This window comes from Vigna angularis, chromosome 9 (genome assembly GCF_016808095.1).
Source record: "Vigna angularis cultivar LongXiaoDou No.4 chromosome 9, ASM1680809v1, whole genome shotgun sequence".
NCBI lineage: Eukaryota > Viridiplantae > Streptophyta > Magnoliopsida > Fabales > Fabaceae > Vigna > Vigna angularis.
Genome location: NC_068978.1, coordinates 18,550,466 through 18,576,119, shown reverse-complemented (window position 1 = coordinate 18,576,119; position 25,654 = coordinate 18,550,466). Strand labels below are relative to the sequence as shown.

The 25,654-nt window shown below is 38.7% G+C and overlaps 1 protein-coding gene and 1 long non-coding RNA gene across 2 annotated transcripts; both read right to left on the bottom strand.

The window, feature by feature from the left end:
- Positions 1-450: 450 nt before the first annotated feature.
- On the bottom strand, positions 451-2,688 carry LOC128194044 (uncharacterized). Its single transcript, XR_008245335.1, has 2 exons — positions 1,115-2,688; positions 451-875 (listed from the first exon to the last, which is right to left on the bottom strand). It is a non-coding gene; the product is annotated as an uncharacterized LOC128194044 (long non-coding RNA).
- Positions 2,689-22,611: 19,923 nt separating this feature from the next.
- On the bottom strand, positions 22,612-24,606 carry LOC128193908 (uncharacterized). Its single transcript, XM_052868100.1, has 2 exons — positions 23,209-24,606; positions 22,612-23,160 (listed from the first exon to the last, which is right to left on the bottom strand). Exons 1-2 carry the CDS (start codon positions 24,604-24,606, stop codon positions 22,612-22,614), a joined length of 1,947 nt encoding a protein of 648 aa, XP_052724060.1.
- Positions 24,607-25,654: the final 1,048 nt, after the last annotated feature.

The window sequence follows — 25,654 nt, the reverse complement described above, 5'->3', positions numbered from 1 at the left end:
AGCTTATGCAATTGAAAAAATACGTTATATTTTACCATCAACTTTTCAAGTGCTTTATTAATTCTTTACTTATTCTCTCAATATGCCAATAATTTATATAATTTCCTTCATAAAATATTTTTCTTATATAAAAATAAAAAATTGGAAGAAAATTACTGATGTATTAGATTACTTTAAGATTAATGATAGACATTTTACCTACACTTATTATATTTAATTTTCTTTTTATCTCTTTCCTTATTACATCAAATAATTTATAAATTTAAAATTTTTTTCTCTTGAAAAGTTTATTAAGTGTTAATACTGTGTCCATGAATCCATATTTTAAACTGATGTTTCCTTTTATTCTGTTTCTAGTGACTCACTAACTCATACCGCAATTTAACTGGAAAATGGGTATTTCACCTTCATGAACAAACAGACTAATTCCCTAGAGAGAAAAATGAAAGATTCACCATAACCATTTAAAATAGCTATCAATAACTCACTTTAATTGTATCAGTACAAGTAAAACTAACCTCTGCATATTGCATTTCAAGAATAGAAGAATCATATGACACAAAACTCACAAAAAATGGACTAACTTTCCTCCTAGAAACAGAGACCATAGTTCATAACACAACCTTACATTTACTCCCTTTGATTTAAATTAAGTACAAATGCTGATTTGAACTATGCTAGTAAATCTAAAAATCTGAAATAGATAGATCTCTATCCTTAAACAATGGGTAAGGGTGAAACTATGGAGAATAAATAAGCGGCGATAACAAATGGCCAAAACCACCACCTCCGAACAACTCCACCGCATCCACCCGTGTCTTCACCGGGCATTGATCCCATCGATGACGCGGATCCCGAGAGGCTTCCGTTGTTCACTATAGAAATGCATCACATTCAAAACAAGACTTAAACTTTCAGAATCCAAAATTTTGAAAACAGAAAAGATAAAACTGAGCCCAATTGATCACTGCTTATGCTACCTACCTAGAAGGGAACTTGCAATTACCGAAACTTGAAAAATTAAAATAGAAAAAGATGAGAAATTTTTTGGAGGGGATTTGAAATTGAAGTAGTGAAGGATAAAAAGGATTAAGGGAGTGGAGAGAAAACTGACTGGGATTCGAGGAGGTGATGGCGGCATTGTTACCGAAGTTACAATTCTCTTCGGTGATCTCGTGTTTTCGGAAATAATCATTGAAAGCGTACGACGCCGTATTCTGCACGCTAGAAGGGTCTAAGCAAGGTCCTCCTCCCTGGATCGATCCGCAATCGGTCCCGCCGGCGCCGCAGGCCCACGCAACAGCCGACTGCAACGCCGCATCCTCCGCGTTGTTCTTGGCCACGCACCACACCTCCCGCGACGGTGTGTCGCCGCCGACAAAGCCACATAGAAGGAGAAGAAGAAAGAAGTGACATGGAGGAAAAGGTTCTGTCTTGGCATATTATTGTCGTGATGAATGAATCATAACTTTTCCACATCCGTTTGACCTTCAACAGAACGTAACTTTTTTCCGCACCTCAACCTTCACCTTCACCATTTTCACCACTGTACCTTCAAGCACCACCACCACCAAGATCGCTGGATCAGTTGCTTGCACCACCAGCAACCTTTGTAATCTTCCACTAAGTACACCATGGAATGAAACTCCACTACACTCTCACAACAAAATGAAACAATAAAATAATGTAACAGTATAGGCAAAGGAAGAAGTTAAAGAGGAAAAAAAGTTTGTGTGCTTGCCGCTGCATGCATTCATATACGGGAACGATAGAAATAGGGCTTCCATATTAATAAAAAAAAATCCTAAATAGTAAAAGTAAAAAAGTTTTAACTTAAAGATAGAATTAGAATTAAAACAATTTGGGGAGGTGGAGGAAGCATGATGTGGTGGTGGAGGAAGCAACACCCTTGTGGAGGTCGCACACAGGGAGAAACTTCTCCTTTCTCCTTCTTTGGGCCTAAGCTGTGGTTTAATTTTTGAACCAGGAAAACCCTGGCTTTTGGGGTCGCGCAAGGGAAATTTTCCCTAATGTCTGGTCGTGTTCTCAAACAACCCAGCCAAGGGATTTCTTTGTCTCACACGAGAGCCTGGCTAGGGAAGCCCCTCTCTTCTTCTCCTTTTGCTCGCAAACAAGGAGGCGTTCTTCCTTTCTCTTTCGTTGGGTCTGGCGGTGTTTAACAGGAACGGGAGCGAACTCCTTTCTCGTAACGTGGCGAGGGTGCATCAAGGGCACGTCGGCGGCGACGTGGCGGTGAGGCGATGGTATTGCGATTCACAACGCTTCTTCCTCGACAACGAGTGCTCCAGGCGATGGTGTTGTTTGAATGGGGTTTTTATTTCTTATTTGCAAGTTTTGATCTCGTGATGGGGCCTAGGGGTTGAAATGGGGTCTTGGGGTTTTTCGGTTGGGAGATTTTGTGCTCTTGATCATTCAGCGTTGATTCAAGTTGATGGCTATGTTTTGGGGTTGTATTTGAGAGTTCTATTTTGTTCTTGGTTTTATTCTGGTTGCGTGAGTGAGGTAAGGGAGGAGCAAATGGAGGTGGTTGTGGGTGTCATAGTGGTCAGCGTTGGCAGCTCCGTTTTGGACAAATTTAGAGTGGACCTTTACGGTCTAGTCCCAACGTTGTGTTTCTAGTGAGAGAGCTTCTCCCTACACTACTACACCCTTCTCCCTCCACCTCAGTAGTGCAGAAAGGGCTTTAGACGTCCATGTTTTTGGCCTTTTGACGTCCGGCCTTCCCCCGACGTCTTTGCGGGTGACGTTGCTCAGACGTCGGGGGGTCCACATCGGACGTGTACATAGACGTCTGATTTGTCAGGCCCGATGCCTATCCATACGTCCGGTGAACACCCTCGGACGTCCACGTAGACGTCCCACGTGCCTGTCAGACGTCCCGCGACGACCACCTGCCTAAATTGTTTTGTGGTAGGGCTGGGGTTGGACGTTCGTCTGTGCACTGCCAGACGTCCGTTTGTGCACTCGGTTGACTGCTTCTATAGATAAGGCGGAGCGTCCTTGGCTCAGCATTTTAGCACATACGGCTTCGGCCGGCGCTACTACAGCGCTTCGCTAACTCGAAGCCTCTCGGTAAATCTATCTTCGATAACGCTCGGCTAAGTCTTGAACCGTCGCGCGTTCGCTTTCTCAGTAGAAAAAGCGCTTATCTTGCTCCCGCTTCCTCACATCTGCGCTCGTCAAAGCCAACTTTGCTTTTTGGGAGGTGAAATTGCGGTTGAAGCGGACATTTCGAAATGACAACATCGAAGATCCCCCCTGCTTTTAGAAATGAATGGATCAGAAGGGGGGCTGGGTTCTATTTCCGGGAGGGGCGGGAGGTGAAGGCCATAAGATTGCCCTGCCGGTAAGAAAGAGAGGCCATAAGATTGCCCCCCTGCTTGCAGAAATGAATGGATCAGAAGGGGGTGAGGGGGCTGGGTTCTAAATAAGTGAAACTCTCGACGTCCGTTGTGGAGGGGGTCGGACGTTTATAATATTATAGGCGTCTGTTCCCCTCCACAACGGACGTTTAAGGGGCTGAGAGACAATTAATTCTTCAAATACCTGTCAGCACTCGAAACGTCCGTTGTAGAGGGGAACAGACGTCTATAATTATATAAACGTCCGTCCCCCCATATCAGACGTTTCAGGTGCTAACAGGGTGGTTGAAGAATTAACTGTCTTCAGCCCCTTAAATGTCCGTTGTGGAGGGGGACGGACGTCTATAATATTATAAACGTCCGACCCCCTCCACAACGGACGTTTAAGGGCTGAAGACAATTAATTCTGCAACCACCCTGTTAGCACCTGAAACATCCGATATGGGGAACGAACGTCTATAATATTATAGACGTCCGTGCCCCTCCACACGGACGTTTAAGTGGCTAAGAGACAATTAATTCTTCAAATACCGTGTCAGTACCCGAAACGTCCGTTGTGGAGGGGGACGAACGTCTATAATATTATAGTCGTCTGTCCCCCTCCACAACGGACGTTTCTGGTGCTGACAGATATTTGAAGAATTAATTGTCTCTCAGCCACTTAAACGTCTGTGTGGAGGGGGACAGACGTCTATAATATTATAGATGTCTGTCCCCCTCTTGCACGGACGTTTGATGGGCTGACATGGGAGTTGAACGTTCATTTTTTCAGCCTCTTAGACGTCCGGGCCCCTCCCACGGACGTCTATAGTATTATAGACGTCCGTCTCCCCCACAACGGACGTCTAGAGTTTCACTTATTTAAGAATATGCCACTAGTCAATTATTTACGTTGAGGCTTTTGTGGACGAACGTCTATGAGGGGACGTTAAAAGCCAATTCTGCACTAGTGCCTCTCCGTTCCCTATTTACCATTGGCAAAAATTTAAACGGTGGTGGTTAAAAAAAATTGTTTTTCACCAAAACTCAACCACCTCATTTAAACTCATTTAAAGCGGTCCCCACTATATATATGAACCCTCACATCCACATAAATCACATTTCCTCTTATTTCTCCTTCTTTGTTGTTATAAAAGAATGACTCAATTTCTCACACCAAGAGGGAGTGAATTGGTGAAGCATAAAATTTAAAACTTTCAAAATATTTTTCACAAAAAGTGATGCCTTTATAACTTTCATGAAATGTAAGGTAAAATACTTGTTTATGCATCGGAAATTAAATCGACTGAGTAAAGTAAGAAGTCGACCGAATAAAAGAGTGTATGGATAGAAAGATCAAACACTGAGTTTTTATACTGGTTCGGCCAAGCCTACATCTAGTGTCCTTCCAACCCAGGAAACCAATGCACTATAATGATCAAGGATACAATAAGGCTTTTATAGCGACTTCACGTCAAAAATATAAAACATCTCTCTAACCCTCTAATCAAAATATAAGCAGTATACAAACAGACTAGCAGCAAGAATCCCCTCTCTTGTAGTCCAAACTCTTTTAGCCACCCTCAAAGTCAAGAACGTCGCACGCTCTTCTTTCTATAATCACAATAGCGAACCTTAATCTAATCTTCACAAGATTGTAGCCTCTGATCTCTCAGTTACACCCAATGTGCAGATATGATCAGCTTTTGTACGTGCAGTTAATTTGCTCTTCAAGAATCCACAAGTAGATGATCACCATAGTCACTTCTTGTTTCTTGGAGCTCTTTCTCTCTTTTTGTAAGAATGCACTTTATGCAAAAGTTATCACAAACTGTTAGATTCACAAAAGTTCTTACAGAAATCAAATTCGCGTTAATTTATAGATAAACACAACTCTGACGCATTTTAATCGGCTAAGCTACTAATGCAGTCAAATATAGCAATTTTGTTATTGTAGTTAACAATAATCAATGTAGTTAATTGAATGTACAATTAATGCAGTCAAATTTCATTTAATGCTTTGTCAACATATTTAAAAATATCAAGCATTAATAGTTATTCAAAACATAACAAACTCAGTCAAATGTAACACGCATGTAATCGACTTAATAACAGAGTAAAATAGTTTTGAAAACTTTTCTTTTTGAAAAACTCTCACAGCATACTGAAAAAGTTTGTGCAAAGACACGAGTTTTAATCGACTCACCCCATAATGAAATCGACTTAAAATTGTTGTTTTGCCACACAATTTAAGTTTTACAAAAGTGCTTGTGGTTTTTCTTTTCCAAAAACATGTGTCATGCATTCATGTATAAAATCACATATATAACACAGTGAAATGCAATGAACAACATAAACAACACAATCATGTTCTAAAAAACGCATATAACATGTAAGCATAGAACATATAAGACCAAGTACATGTGTGTTATTAATTATGTGTTGTCATCATCAAAAACTCAGATATCAACAATCTCAACAATCTTCCCTTTTTTTGATGATGCACAACCATGATTAATAATCAACCATGTTGCACAACTCAATACAGATTATCAATCAATCAACCAAAAATTCTCCCCCTTTGGGCATTAGCAAAAAAGGTAAGCACACAAAGGTATTGATAGACAAATAATCAAGCATACAGAGATGCATCAGATAATCATAAAACAAGTAATGATGCTCCCCCTGTCAAGAATATTCACATGAAATTAAGAGATTCTCCCCCTTAAATGAAGGCATGTGAAATATATCAATGATATGCAATGCTCCCCCTATCATTATGCATATTTCAATCTCAAAATACAGAAGCACAATGCAGTAAACAGAAATTCTCAGAGCATATATCAGTGTGAATAACACAGTATCAGATCAAATAATTCATAGTAATAGCATGGTGATACAGATTGAATCAAACAACACATTTCAAACTCTTATCATATAAGATATTTTATGTAACAGATAAGCATAGAGATATAAGAATAAGTAATCAACATCAATTAAAGCAAGATTTAAAGATATCAAATATTCCAGTTTTGGAATCTTTAAACTCTTGTTGATGTTTAATCGATTTTATCTCAGTCAAAGTCGATTTCTTGCTATAGCATATCTCAAATTATCCAGTTCCATCCAGTCAGCAAGTGATATTCCTGCAAAACCTTTCCAAGTCTTTCCAGATCAAGCATTTTAAAATCAATGTAATACATGAATTAATATGTGAGTATGCAAATGTGTGAAGGTAACATTAATCAATAATCCATTCACATACAAACACAGTGTAACCGATTTGATCTTATTCAGTTTAATTCAATCACAGATTTATTTAACCATAAATTCTGATTTCATTGATATTATAATCAGGAAGTAGAATGAGATAAGCACAAAAAAAAGATGACATATAGAATCATTTAATACAACCAAAACAAAAAAACAAAAAGGTTTAGACAGAAACAACAGATTCATTAATTTTTGATCTTTTTCTTATTTTTCTTCAGATATGTTCCAAGAGGCATGTCACTATTACATTCATCAGCGACATCTTCATCCATACTTTCCTCTTCCTGCAATTCTTCTTTAGAGCTTACTTCAGGTGTACTACCTTCCCCACCTAATTCCTCTTCAGCTGCAATCTCTTCATTTTGATTTTCCAAATTTAGATGTTCTTTTATTTTAGCAATATCATCTCTGGTTTTCTGACACATAATCTTGAGAGACTTCATTTCTCTCAGTATTGTCCTTTCAAACTCCGACTTAGCCATGTAAGGAATTGAAGATGATCCTTTTGCTTCTTCGTCTTCTTCAGTGGCCTCAACCTTGAACACCCAACCCTCTCAAGTATGTTGCACACCCATTTTATGTATATCAAACTTGTTAATCAAGTTATTTATATTGTATGTTTCACTTGATTCATCAACACAATCAACTCCAAAATGAATGAGGATCTTGGAAATGAAGACACAATAAGGCAACCCTTTGAAGTATGTTGCATGCCCATTTTATGTATAGCAGACTTGTTAATCAAGTTGTTTCTATTGTATGTTTCACTTGATTCATCAACACAGTCAACTCCAAAATGAATGAGGATCATGCAAATGAAGACACAATAAGGCAGCATTACAGATTCCAATCTAGTTACTTTTAACATGTTATCCGAAATCACTGCAGGCCAATTTACCTAAATATTTTCTTTGAAAGCCTTAAGCAAGTACAGGTCTTCAGTTCTTGCCTATGCATGGTTACTACCTCTAGACATTAATATCCAAGAGATAACAAAAACAGCTAGTCGATCATCCGTCTTCATTCCTCTAGTCTTGTACTGAGAATAATCACGGACATCTTCAAGGTTTCTCAAACTATCCTGATATACCAAGAATTTGTGCAAGCCATCCATACCCAAATGACACCTTTTTCCTTCTATTTTGAACCCTTCTATATCACTCCATACTTCATCCGTATGTTTGATGTCTACACCTTTAACCCTTGAGCATATCGTCCCTTCACTTATCTTCATATTGCAATAGAACCCCTTTACTAATTCTGGATACCAAGGATCGACCATCTCAACGAATTTCTTCAGCCCTTGGCGTTTTAGCCAACCTTGAAATTGGAAACCTTCATTCCTGAAGAAGCTAAGTTTCAGGAATTTATGCGTAGTTAATTTTCTCATTTTCCAGCAATCAACAAACTTGGATTGAGCTTCATCATCACTAATCCATTGATGGAAACCCATTTAGGGCATTCCATTCAAAGGAGTATCAACTTATGCTAAGGCTGGGAAAGGAAAGTGAAGAAGGACTGTTAAAGACTCTTTCTTAATTTTCTTTCTCTAAGTCCTAATAGGATTCTCATTAATATGTTTATATGTGTTTTGTAGGGTCTAATAAAGCTAGGAGATCATGGATCAACTAACCAAGAAACTTGATAAATCAAGAAGCAAGGAAACATCAAGAATGAAGAAGCAAGCCAAATCTTCACTTGAAGGAATGTTGGAATCTTCACTTGGATGCATAGAAAGCTTCTTTGGAAGCCCACATGAGTCACATTCCAACTAGCAGCTTGGTTGAAGTTGAAGAAAGCCTAGTACTAAGTGGATGAGGGTTTGAGCTTAGTGTCTGAAGATGCACCAGCTGCTCACGTTTCTTCACCATCAGCTACTAGCTTGATTGACCACGTGGCTCTTCATGTTTTTCCTCCTTGCATCGCTGGAATTTATTCAATGCATCCAACGCTGTAACTAGGACTTGGTTTTCCTTTAAATAGCTTGCTTCTATGATTGTATGGGCACCTTTGAATTAAATGAAGAATTAGAATCTGTTGAATTCATTCCAGATCATTCTTCTGTTTGAATGCGTAAAAGATAAAAAATGTAGGGAATAGAAAATCACACGAGTAATTTTTATACTGGTTCGATTCATCAGAATCTACATCCAGTCGTTAATCACTATAAAAAGTGATTAACAGTTCCACTAAAAAGATGTTTCACAGATTACAACAAATAGTGAATAAAGCAGATAAATAAACCTTCCTTCGATAAACGAACCAGAAGAGAAACACTCTGCCAACTCGAAGAGAACCGCTCCGACTATCGACAAACGAAACGCGAGCTTCTCCTATTCGCGAGACCAGGCAGAGCACCTTGCTAACTCGAAGAGAGCTTGCTCCGACTATCGACACACGAAACGCGAGCCCCTCCTGTTCACGAGACCAAGCAAGGGAACTTGAACTATAGCTTTTGAGAACTGCCTCTGACAAACAGTATTTTTCAAGAGCTTCTGTTCAACTTCTCCTTTTGATCTTCACAGAAACCCAATATATAGCCAACTGTTCTGAATATCTAAGGTTAAGTCTCAACTGCCACGAATAATCGATTATTGTAAGTGATAATCGATTATTCAAGTCTGTTACAGGTTTTTCAAAAAATGTGATAATCGATTATATGAGGTGATAATCGATTATTCCTGGATGACTTTGTGATAATCGATTATTGCCATTCCATAATCGATTATGGCAGTTAAAAATGCAAGTTTTACAAAGTTTACAAGACTTTCCTACTATATTTCTACAAATTGCTTTTAAACAATTCTAATATCTTCTTCAACTAAAACTTCTTGCAACATCATCAAAACAATTTTCTTCAAGATTTACCAATACTCCTTATTGGTAACAAATTCATCTTCTTCCGCTGCAACAAAATGATGCTTGAGCTAAGTGTCTTTATATGCTTTCTCCGGTCATCATCATAATTCATCATAATTCCACCAGAATCAGCTGAATCCTTCTTCCATCATGTGGTATCAGGATCTGTGGTTGAATTCTACGCTTGAGCTAAGTGTCTTTATATGATTTTTGTGTTGTCTTACAGTTACAACCATGGTCTTGTTCTGTTTTATCATTCTTGTTATTGTTTCATCAATTTTGCTTGGTCATTTCTTTTGTGCATCACTGTTTCATTGAATCTGATGTGTGTTCTTGTTTTTCTACACATTTTAATCAGTTAGTTACTTGTTTGAGTCATTTCCAGCTTTAGAATTCAATTCCAGTATGTTAAAGTCATGTGCTCAAAATTCTGATGCAGTGTTTTTAATTTGTCATTAAATCTTGTTTTCCTGCTTTAGTTTTTGGATGTGTTTGAGTTAAGATGAAATGAATTCATATATCAACCACAAAAGGCAATGAGAGCTTAATCTAGCCTTGGTGATATGAGCAGAATCACTAAAACTCTGGTTCAGGTTTCAAATCTGATTGAAAATTCATTTCTGGTTTATGTTTTCTTTGAATCTGTTTTAAGTCTTTTATGTCTGTTCTGATGCATTGTCCACCACTGTTTGGTGTTGTCTAAGGTTGCAAATGGTATGAAAAACCCCTCTAGCATAGCTTGGTTGCCTAATAAACCAGAAACACCTACTGTTTTTGTCTTATTTCAAGCTTTTCACCGTGCTTAAAATCCTTGGTTGTCTAATCCGAATTTAATTCATTCTAGTTGATAATTTCCAGCTTGATCTAGTGTATTAAGACTTCCTTGAGTCATTTTCATTGTTGCTATAGCTTTTGAATCAATCAAACTTGATTTTGTTGGATTGATGGGGTATTTTTTTGCATAAATTGGCCATAACAAGGTTTGATATTGATTTCTGCTAATTCTGAGCTATTTGATAGCTTGAACAAGTTTAAAATGGTGTTTAAAAGTTGCTAGCAGATTTCAGTTAGCAATATCTTGGCCTAAGTACAGAGTTGTTTATTAAACCATCATATTTTGAGTTAAATTAGGAAGTGGCAAGGTCAATTTGAGTAGCAATTTGTTTTTAACTCATTTCAGAGTTTGAACACGATTCAAACCACTAATTAAAGTTGCTGAAGTGATTCATTTCGAGTTTAAGCCACTTCTGTGTAAAGTTGAGTTTCAAAACACCAAAATCAAGCCAAATTTTTCTGGTGCAGTGTTGGAAATTGAATCTGATTTGATGATTTGATCTTCAAATTTGAATTTGGATTGTAGCAAGAGTTGGTTTACTGTTTAAGATTGAAAATAAATTATCAAAATAAGCCATATGAAGTGTTAAAAGGCGTGTAGAACCGTGCAATCTAGTTTCAAGCAGTTAAAACCCCAAAACACAATTTGATTCTCTTTGGGGCATTTCATCAAACAGTTTTGGGAAAATATCAAATAGTTTGGTTTCATCTTGATTTCAACCTACATTTTGGTTTTTCTTGCTTTATTAATCTATTCTAGAACCATTCATAAGTTCCTTTTGACGTGCCAACTTGTTTTGGTAGCTTTAATTCATTGATTTTTCATTCTTGGAATTCTGATTTTGTCCATCAAATTAAATCTGGTTCAGCTAAAAATTCTGGTCATTTGGTTAGTTTCTTCTTGATCCAAGTGCCTTCACAACAAGGAAAAATAGCTTCCTGAAACACCATTCTGTAGTGAGAAAAAGAGTGAAAATTTGGCAACTCCACTAGCCAAATTTTGAAACACAAGCCAAATAGCTGAGGGATTGTAAGATTGAGTGTCTATCCTCTAAAAGAAACTTTCTAGAGTACCCTAAAACAGTGCAGAAATAGAGTTTGTGTGGCTGCACCTAAAGCCAAATAATCTTTGTTGAGAGGTGTTGTAGTTTCAAGTGTGAAATAAGTCCAGTTTTGAATCTAAAATGTGCTAACCAGTTAGAGTTCTACAGTTTTTGTTTGGTTGACCTGTACAAGGATAAAAGTTGTTCCAAAAGGTGAAATACACATAGCTGCAGTAGTTTGGAAGTTGGCCAGTGAATGTGGGATTGAGCAGAGTGGACTATGAGAGAGCAGAACAGAACCTTATTGTGATGACTTGAGCACTTAAACAACTAAGTTTAATTTGTGCAGATTTCCATTCTATTTAGGTTGAGTGATTAAGTTTAGTTTATGTGCTCTACATTACATCACATGACTCTTTGTCCATTGATTTGATTAACATGGTCCACTGATTTTGAATTAATTCAGGAGATTGTTTTGACTAGTTTGGTCCATTGTTTATGTCCAGTTCAACTCATTGATTTGCTGTAAAGGTTGTTCTTGTCATAATCAATTGTGAATAAACTTGTTCTTCCTTTACCATAGCATTGTATCAGTTTTTAAAAATTTGTTTCTACACTTAAATCTAAAGTTGTTGTGACTACCTTTTAATTTCCACCTACCAATGCTATCATTTGGTGTATCTGTTGTTTTTGGTGTAGCTGTGCAGGTCTGATTTAATTGGTGTCATATAGCTAGTTCATCAGCTTACCAGAATGCAGTGTAGGAAGTCTACAAGTGAAGAAGGGATCTGTTGAGTCATAAAGCACGAGGACAACCTTGACTTGGAGGTGTAGAGGATGGGACTAACCAGGATACCCAAAGTTGTCAAGAAGCCATATCTGGGCACATGAATTTCTCCTACAGGATAAACCAGGAGCGTGGCAGATGCTTGAGTCTTTTGTAATTGTTTTGCAATTGTTTTCTTCATTTTAATGTGTAATAGGTTTTTGTGTTAGTTTCTTTTATTTGTAAAAGGCCATTTAAGACCAAGTGTTTGGAAGAGTCCTTGGTACTCTCTCCAATCTTGGCAATTTTCTTTGTTTGCTTTGATAGTAGACGGTGAGTGTCTCTTGTTAGCCAAAGCTACAAGCCTCACATAAGATTTCTTTTGTTTTATTTTCATGCTATAGGCTTTTGTTCCACTATAAGTCTAGGTGTTTTATCTTTCATTTTGATTGTTTGAGTCCATCATTAAATTCAATAGTGAATCTTACTTTGAAAATGGTCAAGTAAGTAACCTTAAACATTCTGGCTAGGTAAGACTTGGTATTTAAGCAACCTTTGGCTCACTTCTCTTACCGGGGAATTGTCTCTTGGTAAAATCTGAAACCTTTTCAAACTAAGAATCCACTTTTGAAATTAAAAAGATGTATGAGGAAATCATGATCACCAAGAGAGGAATATAAATGAGTGAGCCTAGGAAATTGTTTACCCACGGAAAATCAAAATGAGGGTGAACAAAAAGAAAGAAGGAAGGATGAAAGGTATAGCCAAGCTAGGAAAGATATTCCATTTTTTGGTAAAGACATTAGTGCTTTAACATACTTAGCTTGGGAAAGAAAAATTGATAAATTACATCCTTTTCTTGCTAGAGATAGTGAATCCTTTGCTCTTAACATATATCTTTCTAGATTAGAAGAACATGCAAGTGAGTGGTGGAATCATAGGCAGTATAGTGTCAAGAAAGGTAGAAAATCCTCCATTCATGATTGGTATGAACTAAGAGCTTGCATGAGAAGAAATTTTGTTCCTCCTTCAGCTAAGAAAGACCTAGAATTAATGGGACACCTCATTAAAGAGGGAAAAACATTTATGAAAGGTCTAGATGATTTCTCTAGTAGGGAAATTGAATTTAAAGAAAAACTTGAGAAACTCTTGGATAAGAGAAGAAAGAGAGAGACTAGAAGGAGAGAAAAGGAATTGAGAGAAAAGATAGAAGAAGAAAAGAGAAAGAGAGAAGAAGAGAAGAGAGAAGAAGATGAGAGAAGAAAAGAAGAAGAGAGAAAAGAAGAAGAAGAAGAAGAAGAGAGAAGAGAAAAAGAAAAGAGAGAAAAGGAGAAATTGCTACTGATGGCAAATTCTACTCCTACAATTCAAAGGGAACCAAAAAGGGAAGGTTTGCAATCCTTTAATTCTTCTTCAGTTATCTTTAAGTCTTTGCATGATAACTTCTCTTTTGAACCAATTGTCACACCAATTTTCATTATACTACCCTCTTCAAAATATGGCAATTTAAATCTTGAGTTATTTTTACCCTTAGGGATACAAGAAACTCATGATAAAAGAAAGGTGACTATTCAGATTTCCTTAAAACTATAAAACAAAGTTCTTATTCTAAATTTACTTCCATAAAAAAATTCTTTCTTGGATTGATAATAATTAGAGATATATTTGATGCTTATTGTAAATATATTTTTGATCCAGGAGGAAAGTAACAAACCAAAGTTGTGCTTCTTTATATCTTCCCGATTTGAGGACAAATCGTTTTTTCAAGAGGGAGGGTATGATGGAAATCCATTTAGGGCATTCCATTCAAAGGAGTATCAACTTAAGTTAAGGCAAAGAAAGGGAAGTGAAGAAGGACTGTTAAAGACTCTTTCTTAATTTTCTTTCTCTAAGTCATAGTAGGATTCTCTTTAATATGTTTATATATGTTTTGTAGGGTCTAATAAAGCTAGGAGATCATGGATCAACTAGCCAAGAAACTTGATAAATCAAGAAGCAAGGAAACATCAAGAATGAAGAAGCAAGCCAAATCTTCACTTGGAGGAATCTTGGAATCTTCACTTGGATGCATAGCAAGCTGCTTTGGAAGCCTACATGAGTCACATTCCAACCAGCATATTGGTTGAAGTTGAAGAAAGCCAGTGCTAATCGGATGAGGGTTTGAGCTTAGCGTCTAAAGATGCACCAATTTCTCACGTTTCTTCACCATCAACTACTAGCTTGATTGACCACGTGGCTCTTCACGTTTTTCCTCCTTGCATCGCTGGCATTTATGCAATGCATCCAACGTTGTAACTAGGACTTGGTTTTCCTTTAAATAGCTTGCTTCTATGATTGTATGGGCACCTTTGAATTAAATGAAGAATTAGAATCTGTTGAATTCATTCCAGATCATTCTTTTGTTTGAAGGTCACCGAGAGAGAGCTTGAGAGTTTCCTCTAGCCTCTATCCCTAGCTAGGCTCCATTCCTAGCATTCCTCTACACCATCTGCATCACAGTACAACACTTAAACCTCTGCCTTCATTCCATTTTCTCCATCATTGTTTCAACCTTATCTTCATCACCGAATCATCCATTCTCCTTCAATCCAGCCACCGAATACCGTTTGAAGAGTGGGTTCCAGAGTTTATGCTTTCTCCAGTCATCATCATAATTCATCTTCTTCCGCTGCAACAAAATTATGCTTATCCTCCTTTCCAATTCAGATTCCAGAAGTTCCTAGAAGAAGTTACGTTGATTCCATCTTCCACCAGAATCAGCTGGATCCTTCTTCCATCATCCATCCTTCCAGCTGTGATGGTCGCCTCAAGTATTTAGTGCCCAATGTCTTTACTCTTTTCCTCTAAGATGAACTGGACGCCATTTTTGTTTAGAGAGAGATATTGACTGTAGAATATTAGAAGGAATGATTCAAATGTCTGTTGAGAAGATTAATTTCACTCTTCTGTGTATTAGGGTTTTAATCAACACAAAAATCCACTTTAGTGCCTAAAACTGAATTCATCAAACTCAAATTTTCAAGACATAAGAAAGTCCAAAATAGAGACTAATAATCGGTTTTATTAAAGATGAAGTCGATGTTATGTTTTGAGAGTGTTACCAAAAATAGAGAAACACATATACGCAAAATATTCGATTCAACAATTAATACAATCGATTAAAAGTTGCATAGCAATATTTTCACAGAAAACAAACAATTCAAGCATCATATAGCAATCAGTCATTCAAACACTTATGATGAATGATGCATGAAAAAGTTTAGATACAGATACCACAACTAGTGACTCAAGAACTTGTTTATTTCATCATGATAGTTCATCCTTGAGTTGAATACTACTTCAGCAGCTACTGCTTCTTTCCTGCGCAATAATTAAACGATTTTGACGCTGGTACCCATTTGAATTTGGGTCCTATCTTGTTAGTACCAGGAAGTTGTTCCTTGAGAACCCATTTGTATTTTCCCTTTGGAACACCAACATTTCTAAAATAGCAGTTTCTAACAGTGTGACCAATTGTGTTGTAGTAAAAGCATGCATTAGTAGTAGGTTTACTCAGATCAATAAATTTCTTTGAGTTTATCCTATTACTTTTTGCCTTCTAACCAATACCTTGTCTGTAGATAGCTCTTCCAGATGATCTTAACATAACATCAAGATTTTCTTTACCTTGAGTGAATTTTTCCAATGTGCTGGTTAAGTACTCAATTTTCTCAACATGTAGAGGACAGTTACCACATTCTTGCTCAACAACTTGTACTTCGGTCTTTATTGTTTTACATATTTCAGAGCTTCTTCAAGATCTTTTTCAAGCTTTTCATTATCCTCCACAAGATTATCAATTATGTATTCATAATCTCTTATCTTAGATGATAACCGATTCACTTTATACTGAAGTCGCATGGCCTCTACATGAATTTCCTGAAATGCATCCAGTAGCATGTGGTACTTCACTTCTATTGGCTCATTTTCAAATTCACGATCACTATCATGATCAGATTGTGCAAAGCCTACCATAAAGAATAAGTTTGACTCCTCCTCAACATTATTGTCATCATCACTTAAAGAGTCTTCATCACTATTTTCCCAAGCAATATAAGCTTTTCTCTGATTCCTGTTCTTGTCTTGAGGATACTTGAAGAGTTCTTTCTGCTTGTTCTTCAAGTCTATACAATCAGGCTTGATATGACCATTCTTTCCATATTCATAGCATTAAAAAATGTTGCTTCTTGAGCTCTTCTTTCCTCCTCATGAGAAACCTGCATTGTTAGTTGCATAATTTTTATTTTTCATGAATCTGTTAAATTTTCTCACCATCATATTCATCATTTCCTTTTCTAGTATATCTGCATCTGATTCAGTTTCAGGTTCATGATCTTTGTAGCTTTCTTGCTTGTGGCCTTTAAGGCAATTAATTTCTTCTCTTCAATTTCTTATTCCTCCTTTAGCCTTCCAAGCTCTAATTCATGTTCTCTGAGTTTTCCAAACAATGTAGCCATGTTCATGCTGGTCAAGTCTCTTGATTCAGATATAGTAGTGACTTTCGGTTGCCAGCTTCTATTGAGGCTTTTCAAGATCTTTATGTTGATTTCTTCTTTATCAAACACTTTCCCGAGAGCCATGAGGTGATTGACTATGTGTGAATCGTTTCTGTACCTCATAGATCGTCTCTCCTGCTTTCATTCTGAACAACTCATACTCTTGTATAAGAGAGTTCTTTCTAGCCCTTTTTACTTCATCCGTTCCTTCATGCGTAACCTCAAGAACCTCCCACATTTCCTTGGTAGTCTTGCATTGTGATATGCTGAAAAATTCATCCATTGTTAGTGCAGAAGCTATTACATTCCTAGCCTTAATATCATATTGTGCTCTACGATTTTCATCTTGAGTCCACTCAAAAAAGTTTTTCAAAACAGTTTTTCCATTCACAATTTGAGTGGGTTCATATGGACCGTTTAGAGTTTCATCCCAAACTTCTTTATCCACGGATTCAAGAAAGATTTGCATCTTAATTTTCCAAAATGCATAGTTTTCTCTAGTAAATAGTGGTGGTCTATTTGTGGATGCACCTTCACCAAAGGTTTAAAAATTGAAAGCCATTTTCAAGGATCAATCGATTTAATAAAAACAGTAATCAACTAGTTTTTCAAATATTTTATGAAAACCAGCTCCGGTGCCAATTGTTAAAAAAGAATGACTAAGTTTCTCACACCAAGAGGGGTTGGGGGAGGTGAATTAGTGAAGTATAAAATTTAAAACTTTCAAAATCTTTTTCACCAAAAGTGATGCCTTTATAGCTTTTTGGAAACACAAGGTAAAAGACTTGTTTATGCAACGAAAATTAAATTGATTGAGTATAGTAAAAAGTCGACTGAATAAAAGAGTATAGGGATAGAAAGATCAAATACTAAGTTTTTATACTGGTTCGGTCAAGCCTACATCCATTGTCCTTCTAACCATAGGAAGCCAATGCACTATAATGATCAAGGTTTTTACAACAAGGCTTTTATAGCGACCTCACGTCAAAAATATAAAACACCTCTCTAACCCTCTAATGAAAATATAGGCAGTACACAAACAGAGTAGCAGCAAGAATCCCCTCTCCTGTAGTCCAAACCCTTTGAGTCACCCTCAAAGTCAAGAACGCAACACACTCTTCTTCCTATAATCACAACAAGGAACCTTAATCCAATCTTCACAAGATTATAGCCTCTAGTCTCTCAGTTATACCCAATGTGCAGATATGATCAGCCTTTGTACGTGCAGTTAATTTGCTCTTCAAGAATCCACAATTAGATGATCACCATGGTCACTTCTTGTTTCTTGGAGCTCTTTCTCTCTTTCTGTAAGAATGCATTTTCTGCAAAAGATATCACAAACTGTTATATTCACAAAAGTTCTTACAGAAATCAAATTCGCGTCAATTTATAGATAAACACAACTTTGACGCATTTTAATCGACTAAGCTACTAATGCAGTCGAATATAGCAATTATGTTATTGCAGGTAACAACAATCAATGCAGTTAATGGAATGTACAATTAATGCAATCGAATTTCATTTAATGCTTGGTCAACATATTTAAAAATATAGCCATTGTGACAGTTATATCAAGCATTAACAGTTATTCAAAACATAACAAACTCAGTCGAATGTACGCTCATGTAATCGACCTAATAACAGAGTACAACAGTTTTGAAAACTTTTCTCTTTGAAAAACTCTCACAGCATACTGAAAAAGTTTGTGCAAAGACACGAGTTTTAATCGACTCCCCCATAATGAAATCGACTTAAAATTGGTGTTTTGCCACACAATTTAAGTTCTACAAAAGTGCTTGTGGTTTTTCTTTTCCAAAAACATGTGTCATGCATTCATGTATAAAATCATATATATAACACAGTGAAATGCAATGAACAACATAAACAACACAATCATGTTCTAAAAAACGCATATAACATGTAAGCATAGAACATGTAACACCAAATACATGTGTGTTATTAATTATGTGTTGTCATCATCAAAAATATCATTGAGATTGTGGGTTCAACTAAACCAGTGCTCCCCTATCAACAATCTCAACATTTATGTAATTGTGCTTCTTCTGGTGGTGGAGTTCTTTGTGGTGGTGTGTTACTATGATGTGGTTGTTTGGAGGTGACAAAGCTTCCTAGAAGAGTTGTGAGTGCAACAAGGTGGCCCGGAGGTGGTGGTGTTGGTGTAAGAAGGTGGTCCGGTAGCCGTGGTGGTGGCAGGAGGAGGAGTAGGTCGTCTTAGGTGCGAAAGCAATAAAAAACGAACGTGGAACCCTTCAACGAATATGCAAATTCGTCAACGGATATCAACATTCGTTGAATCAGTTTCGAAAACATAATTTAATTAAGGTTGTCTGAGCATTAGTTTATAATGTTAATATATTAGTTTAATGTTATTAATTTTAGATTATTTATGATGTTAGTTTAATAATTTAATTATTATGTAGATATATATTTTTGTTTTTCTAATTTTTATTTGTTTAATAATTTTATAATTATAAAAGAAAATACGAATTAGTTTAATTATACCCTTTAACGGATATGCAAATCTATCCATGGATATTAGGGTCCGTTGAAGGAAAAACAGATATGGACATTCGTTTTCCCTTCAACGGATGTTGATATCCGTTGACGGATACATATCTTTGAAGGGTTCACATCAGTTTCGAGCACTATTAAATTATTAATGTGTTGTTAATTATTTATTATATATGAATAGTTTATTAATTTAATGTTTTCTGGTTGTTAGTTTATAATGTTAGTATATTAGTTTAATGTTATTAATTTTAGATTATTTATCATGTTAGTTTAATAATTTAATTATTATGTAGATATATATTTTTGTTTTTCTATTTTTTATTTGTGTAATAATTTTATAATTATATAAAAAATACGAATTAGTATAATTATATGAATTATATAGTTTAATTATATTAATATTTTTATATTTGTTTAATTAATTATGAATTATGTTAATGAGAGTGATTATAATTTATAGGTGACTATTGTTTAAAATGGATGAATATTGTCATATGGATTCTCAAATTCATTCTAGTTTTATTTAGAATTTCTCTTCTTTCATCAGTGAAGTTGTAGAGGAAGATTTGATAAATAATTTTACCACAAATGAAATCTTTCGTTCTCGTGAGCACTTAATTAAATGGGTGAGAGGGATCGCTTCTGATCTAGGATTTGTCGTGGTTATAATAAGATCTGACATAGCTATTGATGTACGTGAAGAAAAACATTTATCTTACTTGGATGTGAAAGAGGTGGAAATATCGGAAATCATGCCTTGACATGAAAACTGGGTAAAATTCTCTTTCTTTTTGAATATGGGTCTGACTAATCTACTAGGCCTAAGCTCAAGCCCATTTAGGTAAAGACCCACAAACGTAAGAAATTAGATTATAAATAGTAAAATAGTATTTTACCAATGTTCTTATTTACTAACGTTTTTATATTTTTTAAAAAAAATTTTGTCATTTAATCTTTTCAAGTAATATGATTGTTAATTTTTTTTTAGTTATCTTGTTTACTTGTTTCCACATGTTAAAAAATATAAGATTTTGTGATTAATATAAATAATATTGCATTTTAATATAAGAATAACAAAAAAAAATTGTACTAGCCGATATTAACATATAAAATTTACAAAAGATACTGTACCGTAGGATACCTGAATGTCGCGCCCAGTCAATTGCATCCCAACAGTTGGGGGTACATGCAGGCGTTTGCCGTGTTATGTCGGGCCTTAGGAATTAGGCCGACTATGGGACTGTTTTTGTATTTTTTTAGATGTCGACCGGTTGCGAAGAAGGGTTGGGTATCGTTAATTTCTGAGCCGGGTAATGCTCTTCTAGAGCTTTATCTGCAGTCGTATAGGGGCTTCAAAGAAAAATTCTTTAAAGTGTCGATCCCCGATTCTGGGCGGAGGTACTTTTTTTATGGTGAGGGAAGCCCCAAATTCCAATTGTACTAGACGCAGGATCCGCTGAGGTTCACCTCTTGGTCTGAGGATAAAATGACGATTGAAGAGTTAGAGGCTCTGAATGTGTTGACGACGTTGCCACGCCCCTTTTCTTCCCGTCAGCTTATAAACTGCCTTGAGCACGATGACGCTGATTCGAGGGTATTTGGTATATTGCTTTGCTTGTTATTTTTATCTGTTGCTTTGTTGTTGTTGACTGTTCTGGGGTGGCCTTTGTTTCACAGAGATAATGGGGAGAAAAGGAAGTGTCCGAAATTGGTTTCAATCCATCGACAACGAGAAGGCTGAGGGTGACCTTCCAGGGTCGTCATCCAAACGTATGCAGGGTCAACAACGTACGCAGGTTCAACCCACTGGTCCAGTTGTGCTCTCGGTGTCGACTGATGAGACAACGGTCGCCGAAGAGCAGCCCTTGGTGCAAAAAAGGAGAGGGAAGGCGGTCGACAATAGCGGCGCTGTGTCGAAGAAAAGGAAAGAGACCGCAGACGAGACAGAGCGTCCCCTCCCCAATGGCGTATGGGACCCCTCCTTCACGTTGAGCCATAAGGTTGAGTTCAATCTGGATAACTCGGAGAAGAGGGTGGTAGAGAATATGACCGAGCAACAAATGGCCGATGTCATGTTGGAAATGACGAGTCGGACACACATGCTGGCTTGGCATATTGCATATGCCTCTGATAGAGGTGTGCTGCGGGTTGATTTGGATAAGGCACGGACTCAGCTGAAGGAGCTTACCGAGGCACATGCCCTCTGCGATTCAAAGCAGAAACGGTCAGAGAAATTATTGAGAGAAGCGGAAGTGCTGTTGGATGATGCCCGAAATGCCGGCCTGACTTTGAGAAAGGAGCGCGATCAAGTGTCGTCCGAGTTAGAACAGGCCAAGAAGACAATGGCGGCGTTGACCAAAGAGAGGAATGACTTGCGGGCGGAAACAATGGAGAACAAGGAGATAATAGAAGAACTGAAGGAGGCGGTAGTGATTGAACATACCCGGGGCTTTCGGAAGGCTTTGAGGCAGGTCGGACACTTGCTTGAGGTGTCAACCGAAGGAGTGGAGTTTGACGTTCGGAAGGACGTGTATGAGGGTCAACTGAAGCCTCTTAGTGAGATTCCCGAAGATGCCTTTATGGAAGCGGAAGATGATGAAGAGGCGGTCGCTGCCGATGAGTATGAAGAGGTGGTCGTCGTGGATGAACCGGCTGTGGAGACGGTCGGAGATGCTGCTGGCGAATCACCTCATATTGTAATAGATTAGGAATTAATACATTCATATGTTGTAGGACATGTGTTGATTTTCTTTGTGTTTCTAAATTTATATATGTTGTCGGATGGACACCATTTTCTTGCGTTGTGATATAAATGTTGACAAAGTTTTCTAACGGCCGTATGGATCGAATACGTTGGGCGTTCGACGGTGAACATCTACCAAGGAATTGATATTCCGGGCTTAACTAGGTGCTCGAGAGAGAACTTGTCGTTTTTATTAGCGATCATATAGGTCGAGTGTGCTGGGTGTTCAAGGGTGAACATCTACCAGAGGGATTAATATCCCGGACTTAACTGGGTGTTCGAGAGAGAACATCTACCAGAGGGAGTGTATCCCGGACGGACTGGGTGTTCAAGGGAGAACATCTACCAGATGGAGTGTATATCCATTCGTTCGAACGTAGAGGTGCCTGAGGCGACCGAGGACGACCGTGTAACATGCCGGATGAAGTCAGGAGAATGTAATCCTAGGACTCGACATGTAAGAAATCATAAAATAATAATAGCAATGAAATATGCTTTTTATTTAGAATGGAGATGAATAATGTGTCATGAACAAAAATGAATTTTAACTAAAATAATATTTGAGATGAGTAGCATTCCATGTGTTGGGGATGGGTTGTCCGTTGAGGAGTTGGAGGCGGTATGCTCCATTCATCATGTCCTCAACGATGCGGAATGGTCCCTCCTAGTTGGCTGCTAGCTTGTCGTGCGTTCGGTCCTTCCTGGCTTCTCCCCGTTTCTGCCACACAAGATCGCCGCTTTTGAACGCTCGGGCTCTGACCTTAGTGTTGTAACGGCGGGAAAGCATTCTTTTTTGAGCTTCTACACGAACTGCGGCGACCTCTCGACCCTCGGGAAGGGTGTCGAGATTCATCCGTAACTGTTCCTCGTTAAGTGTCATATCGGTGATCTTTCGTCTTAACGAGGGCTCGCCGACTTCGACTAGGAGCATGGCATCAGTGCCATAAGTTAGGTTGAACGGCGTGTCCCCTGTGGATCCGTGTGGAGTGCACCTGTATGCCCATAAGACTTCGGGTAGTTCTTCCACCCACAAACCTTTGGCTTCGCCGAGTCGCTTCTTCAATTCAGTAAGTATGGTTTTGTTTGTGGCCTCGGCTTGTCCGTTCGTTTGTGGATGTTTGACAGAGGAGGTGACGTGTTTAACGCCCAAGCTACTGAGGAATTCCTCCAATTTTCGCTCGACGAACTGGCGACCGTTATCGGTAATGATTTTCTGTGGTAGACCGAATCGACAAATTAGGTGCCAGATGAACTTCTATACTCGTTGGGCACTGATAACGGATAATGGTTCGGCTTCTATCCATTTGGTGAAATAGTCGACCGCCACTAGGAGAAATTTGTTCTGTGCTTTGGCTAGGGGTAACGGTCCAATTATGTCGAGGCCCCATTGAGCGAACGGCCAAGGAGAGACGATCCCATGCAACTCTTCGGGAGGAGCGTGGATGTCGTGACCGTGGGCCTGACAAGAGATGCATTTTCTGACGAACGTCTCGCAATCTCGGTCAATCGTGGGCCAGTAATATATTGCACGAAGTATGCGTGCTCTGAGTGTACGCTTACCCGAATGAAACCCGCATATCCCGATGTGCAGTTCGCGCAAGACGTAGTCGGCTTCATCCTCCGATATGCATTTCAATAGAGGAGTACTGTGGCCGCGGCGGTATAGGTCGTCGCCTATGTACAGGAAACGTGCAATGCATTTTGAATCAATCACAGTAATGCTTTCTCCTCGCTCTTGTTTTATCATTAGATCTTTGATCCTCTGTCGCCAGTCTGTTGTTGGTGACGAAACATCGGTGACGAGAGCTTCCACAACTGGGTGGTCGAGCGTCATCTTAATGATTGAAGATAATTGTGCTCTCTCCTTAGAGTGAGTTAGCTTAGACAAGAGGTCAGCTCTTGTGTTTTGTTCCCTGGGTACGTGGATGATGATGACCTCGACAAAGTCTTGAAGTAGGGTATGAGCTTTGTGGAAGTAGCGTAGTAATTGATTATCCTTAACCTGATACGTTCCGTTCATGTGGCCGACCACCAACTTTGAATCCATCCGACACTCTAGACGAGTGACTGTGAATTCTTTGGCCAGGGATAGGCCAACAATCAGAGCTTCATACTCGGCCTGGTTGTTGCTAGCGGGAAATTTGAATGTGATGGCTTGCTCTACGATTAGATCGTCTAGTCCTTCAAGGACAATACCGACTCCTCCCCCTCTTTTGTTTGAGGATCCGTCCACGCTGAGGAGCCACTTTGGTGTCGAGTCATCAGGTGTGGGACTTAATTCAGCTGCAAAGTCTGCCAAATGTTGACCCTTAACGGATCCCCGCGGTTCGTAACGGAGTCCAAATTCTGAAAGTTCCACTGACCAGGAGACCATCCGCCCTGCTAAGTCGGGTTTGCGGAGGATTTTGGCGATCGGGTGATCGGTGCGGATTACCACTTGATGGCTTTGGAAATACGGTCGGAGTCGACGCGAAGCCGTGAGCAGGGCTAATGCGATTTTCTCAATTCGAGAATATCTTTCTTCCGCCCCCTGCAACGTACGGCTGATGAAGTATATTAATTTGAGGGAGGGTGCCTCTTGTATTAAAGCAGCACTGAGAGCCTGGTGGGATGCTGCGATATATAGCTGTAAGTCGGATCCAGCGTCCGGTCTAGCCATAATTGGAGGGCTGGTGAGAATGTATTTGACAGTATTGAATGCTGTTTCACAATCATCGTCCTAGTGTTGTGTGGTGCCCTTCTTCATGTTCTTTAGAATTGGTTTGATGTGTTCAGCTAGCTTCGGAATGAAGCGAGACAGGGTTGTGAGCCTACCGACCAGACGTTGTACTTCCCTTAGGGTTTTTGGAGTTGCCATGTCGAGTACGGCTTTGCACTTGTCTGGGTTGGCTTCGATTCCTCGACGAGTAAGCATGAAACCCAAAAACTTACCCGCCGGGACTCCGAAGGTACATTTGGAAGGGTTAAGGCGCATGTTGTACCTTCTGATTTGGCCAAACACTTCCTTTAAATCCTGTAAATGTTGCTCCATAGAATGGCTCCGAATAACCATGTCGTCGACATAGACATCCATGCATCGTCCTATTTGATGATGGAAAACTTTATCCATGAGGCGTTGATATGTGGCGCCGGCATTCTTCAAGCCGAACGGCATTACTTCATAACAGTAATTAGCGCGTTCGGTAATGAAAGTTGTTTTGCTCTGATCAGGTGCGTACATGAGGATTTAGTTGTATCCCGAGTACGCGTCAAGAAAGCTAAGTATAACATGGCCGGAAGCTCCATCTACCAACCGATCGATGCTATGCAAGGGATATGAATCTTTAGGGCATGCTTTGTTGAGGTTGGTGAAGTCGACACACATTCTCCACTAGCCGTTCGACTTCTTGACCATGACTACGTTCGACAACCACGTATTGTAAGTTAACTCCCTAATGAACTGGGCGTTCATCAACTTCTCGACCTCGACTTGAATGGCCTTGCGCTTTTCTTCTCCGAACCGTCGTTTCTTTTGCGCGACCGGCCGTGCCTCTCTAAATATGGACAATTTATGGGCCATGATTCCGGGGTGTATTCCTGGCATATCGGCGGTCGTCCACGCGAACAAGTCCGCGTTGGTTCGTAGCATATGTCCCAGATCCTGTTCGTCGTTCAAAGCGAGGTCCCCGCCAATGGTTGTGGTTTTGGACGCGTCCGCTGCCAACGGA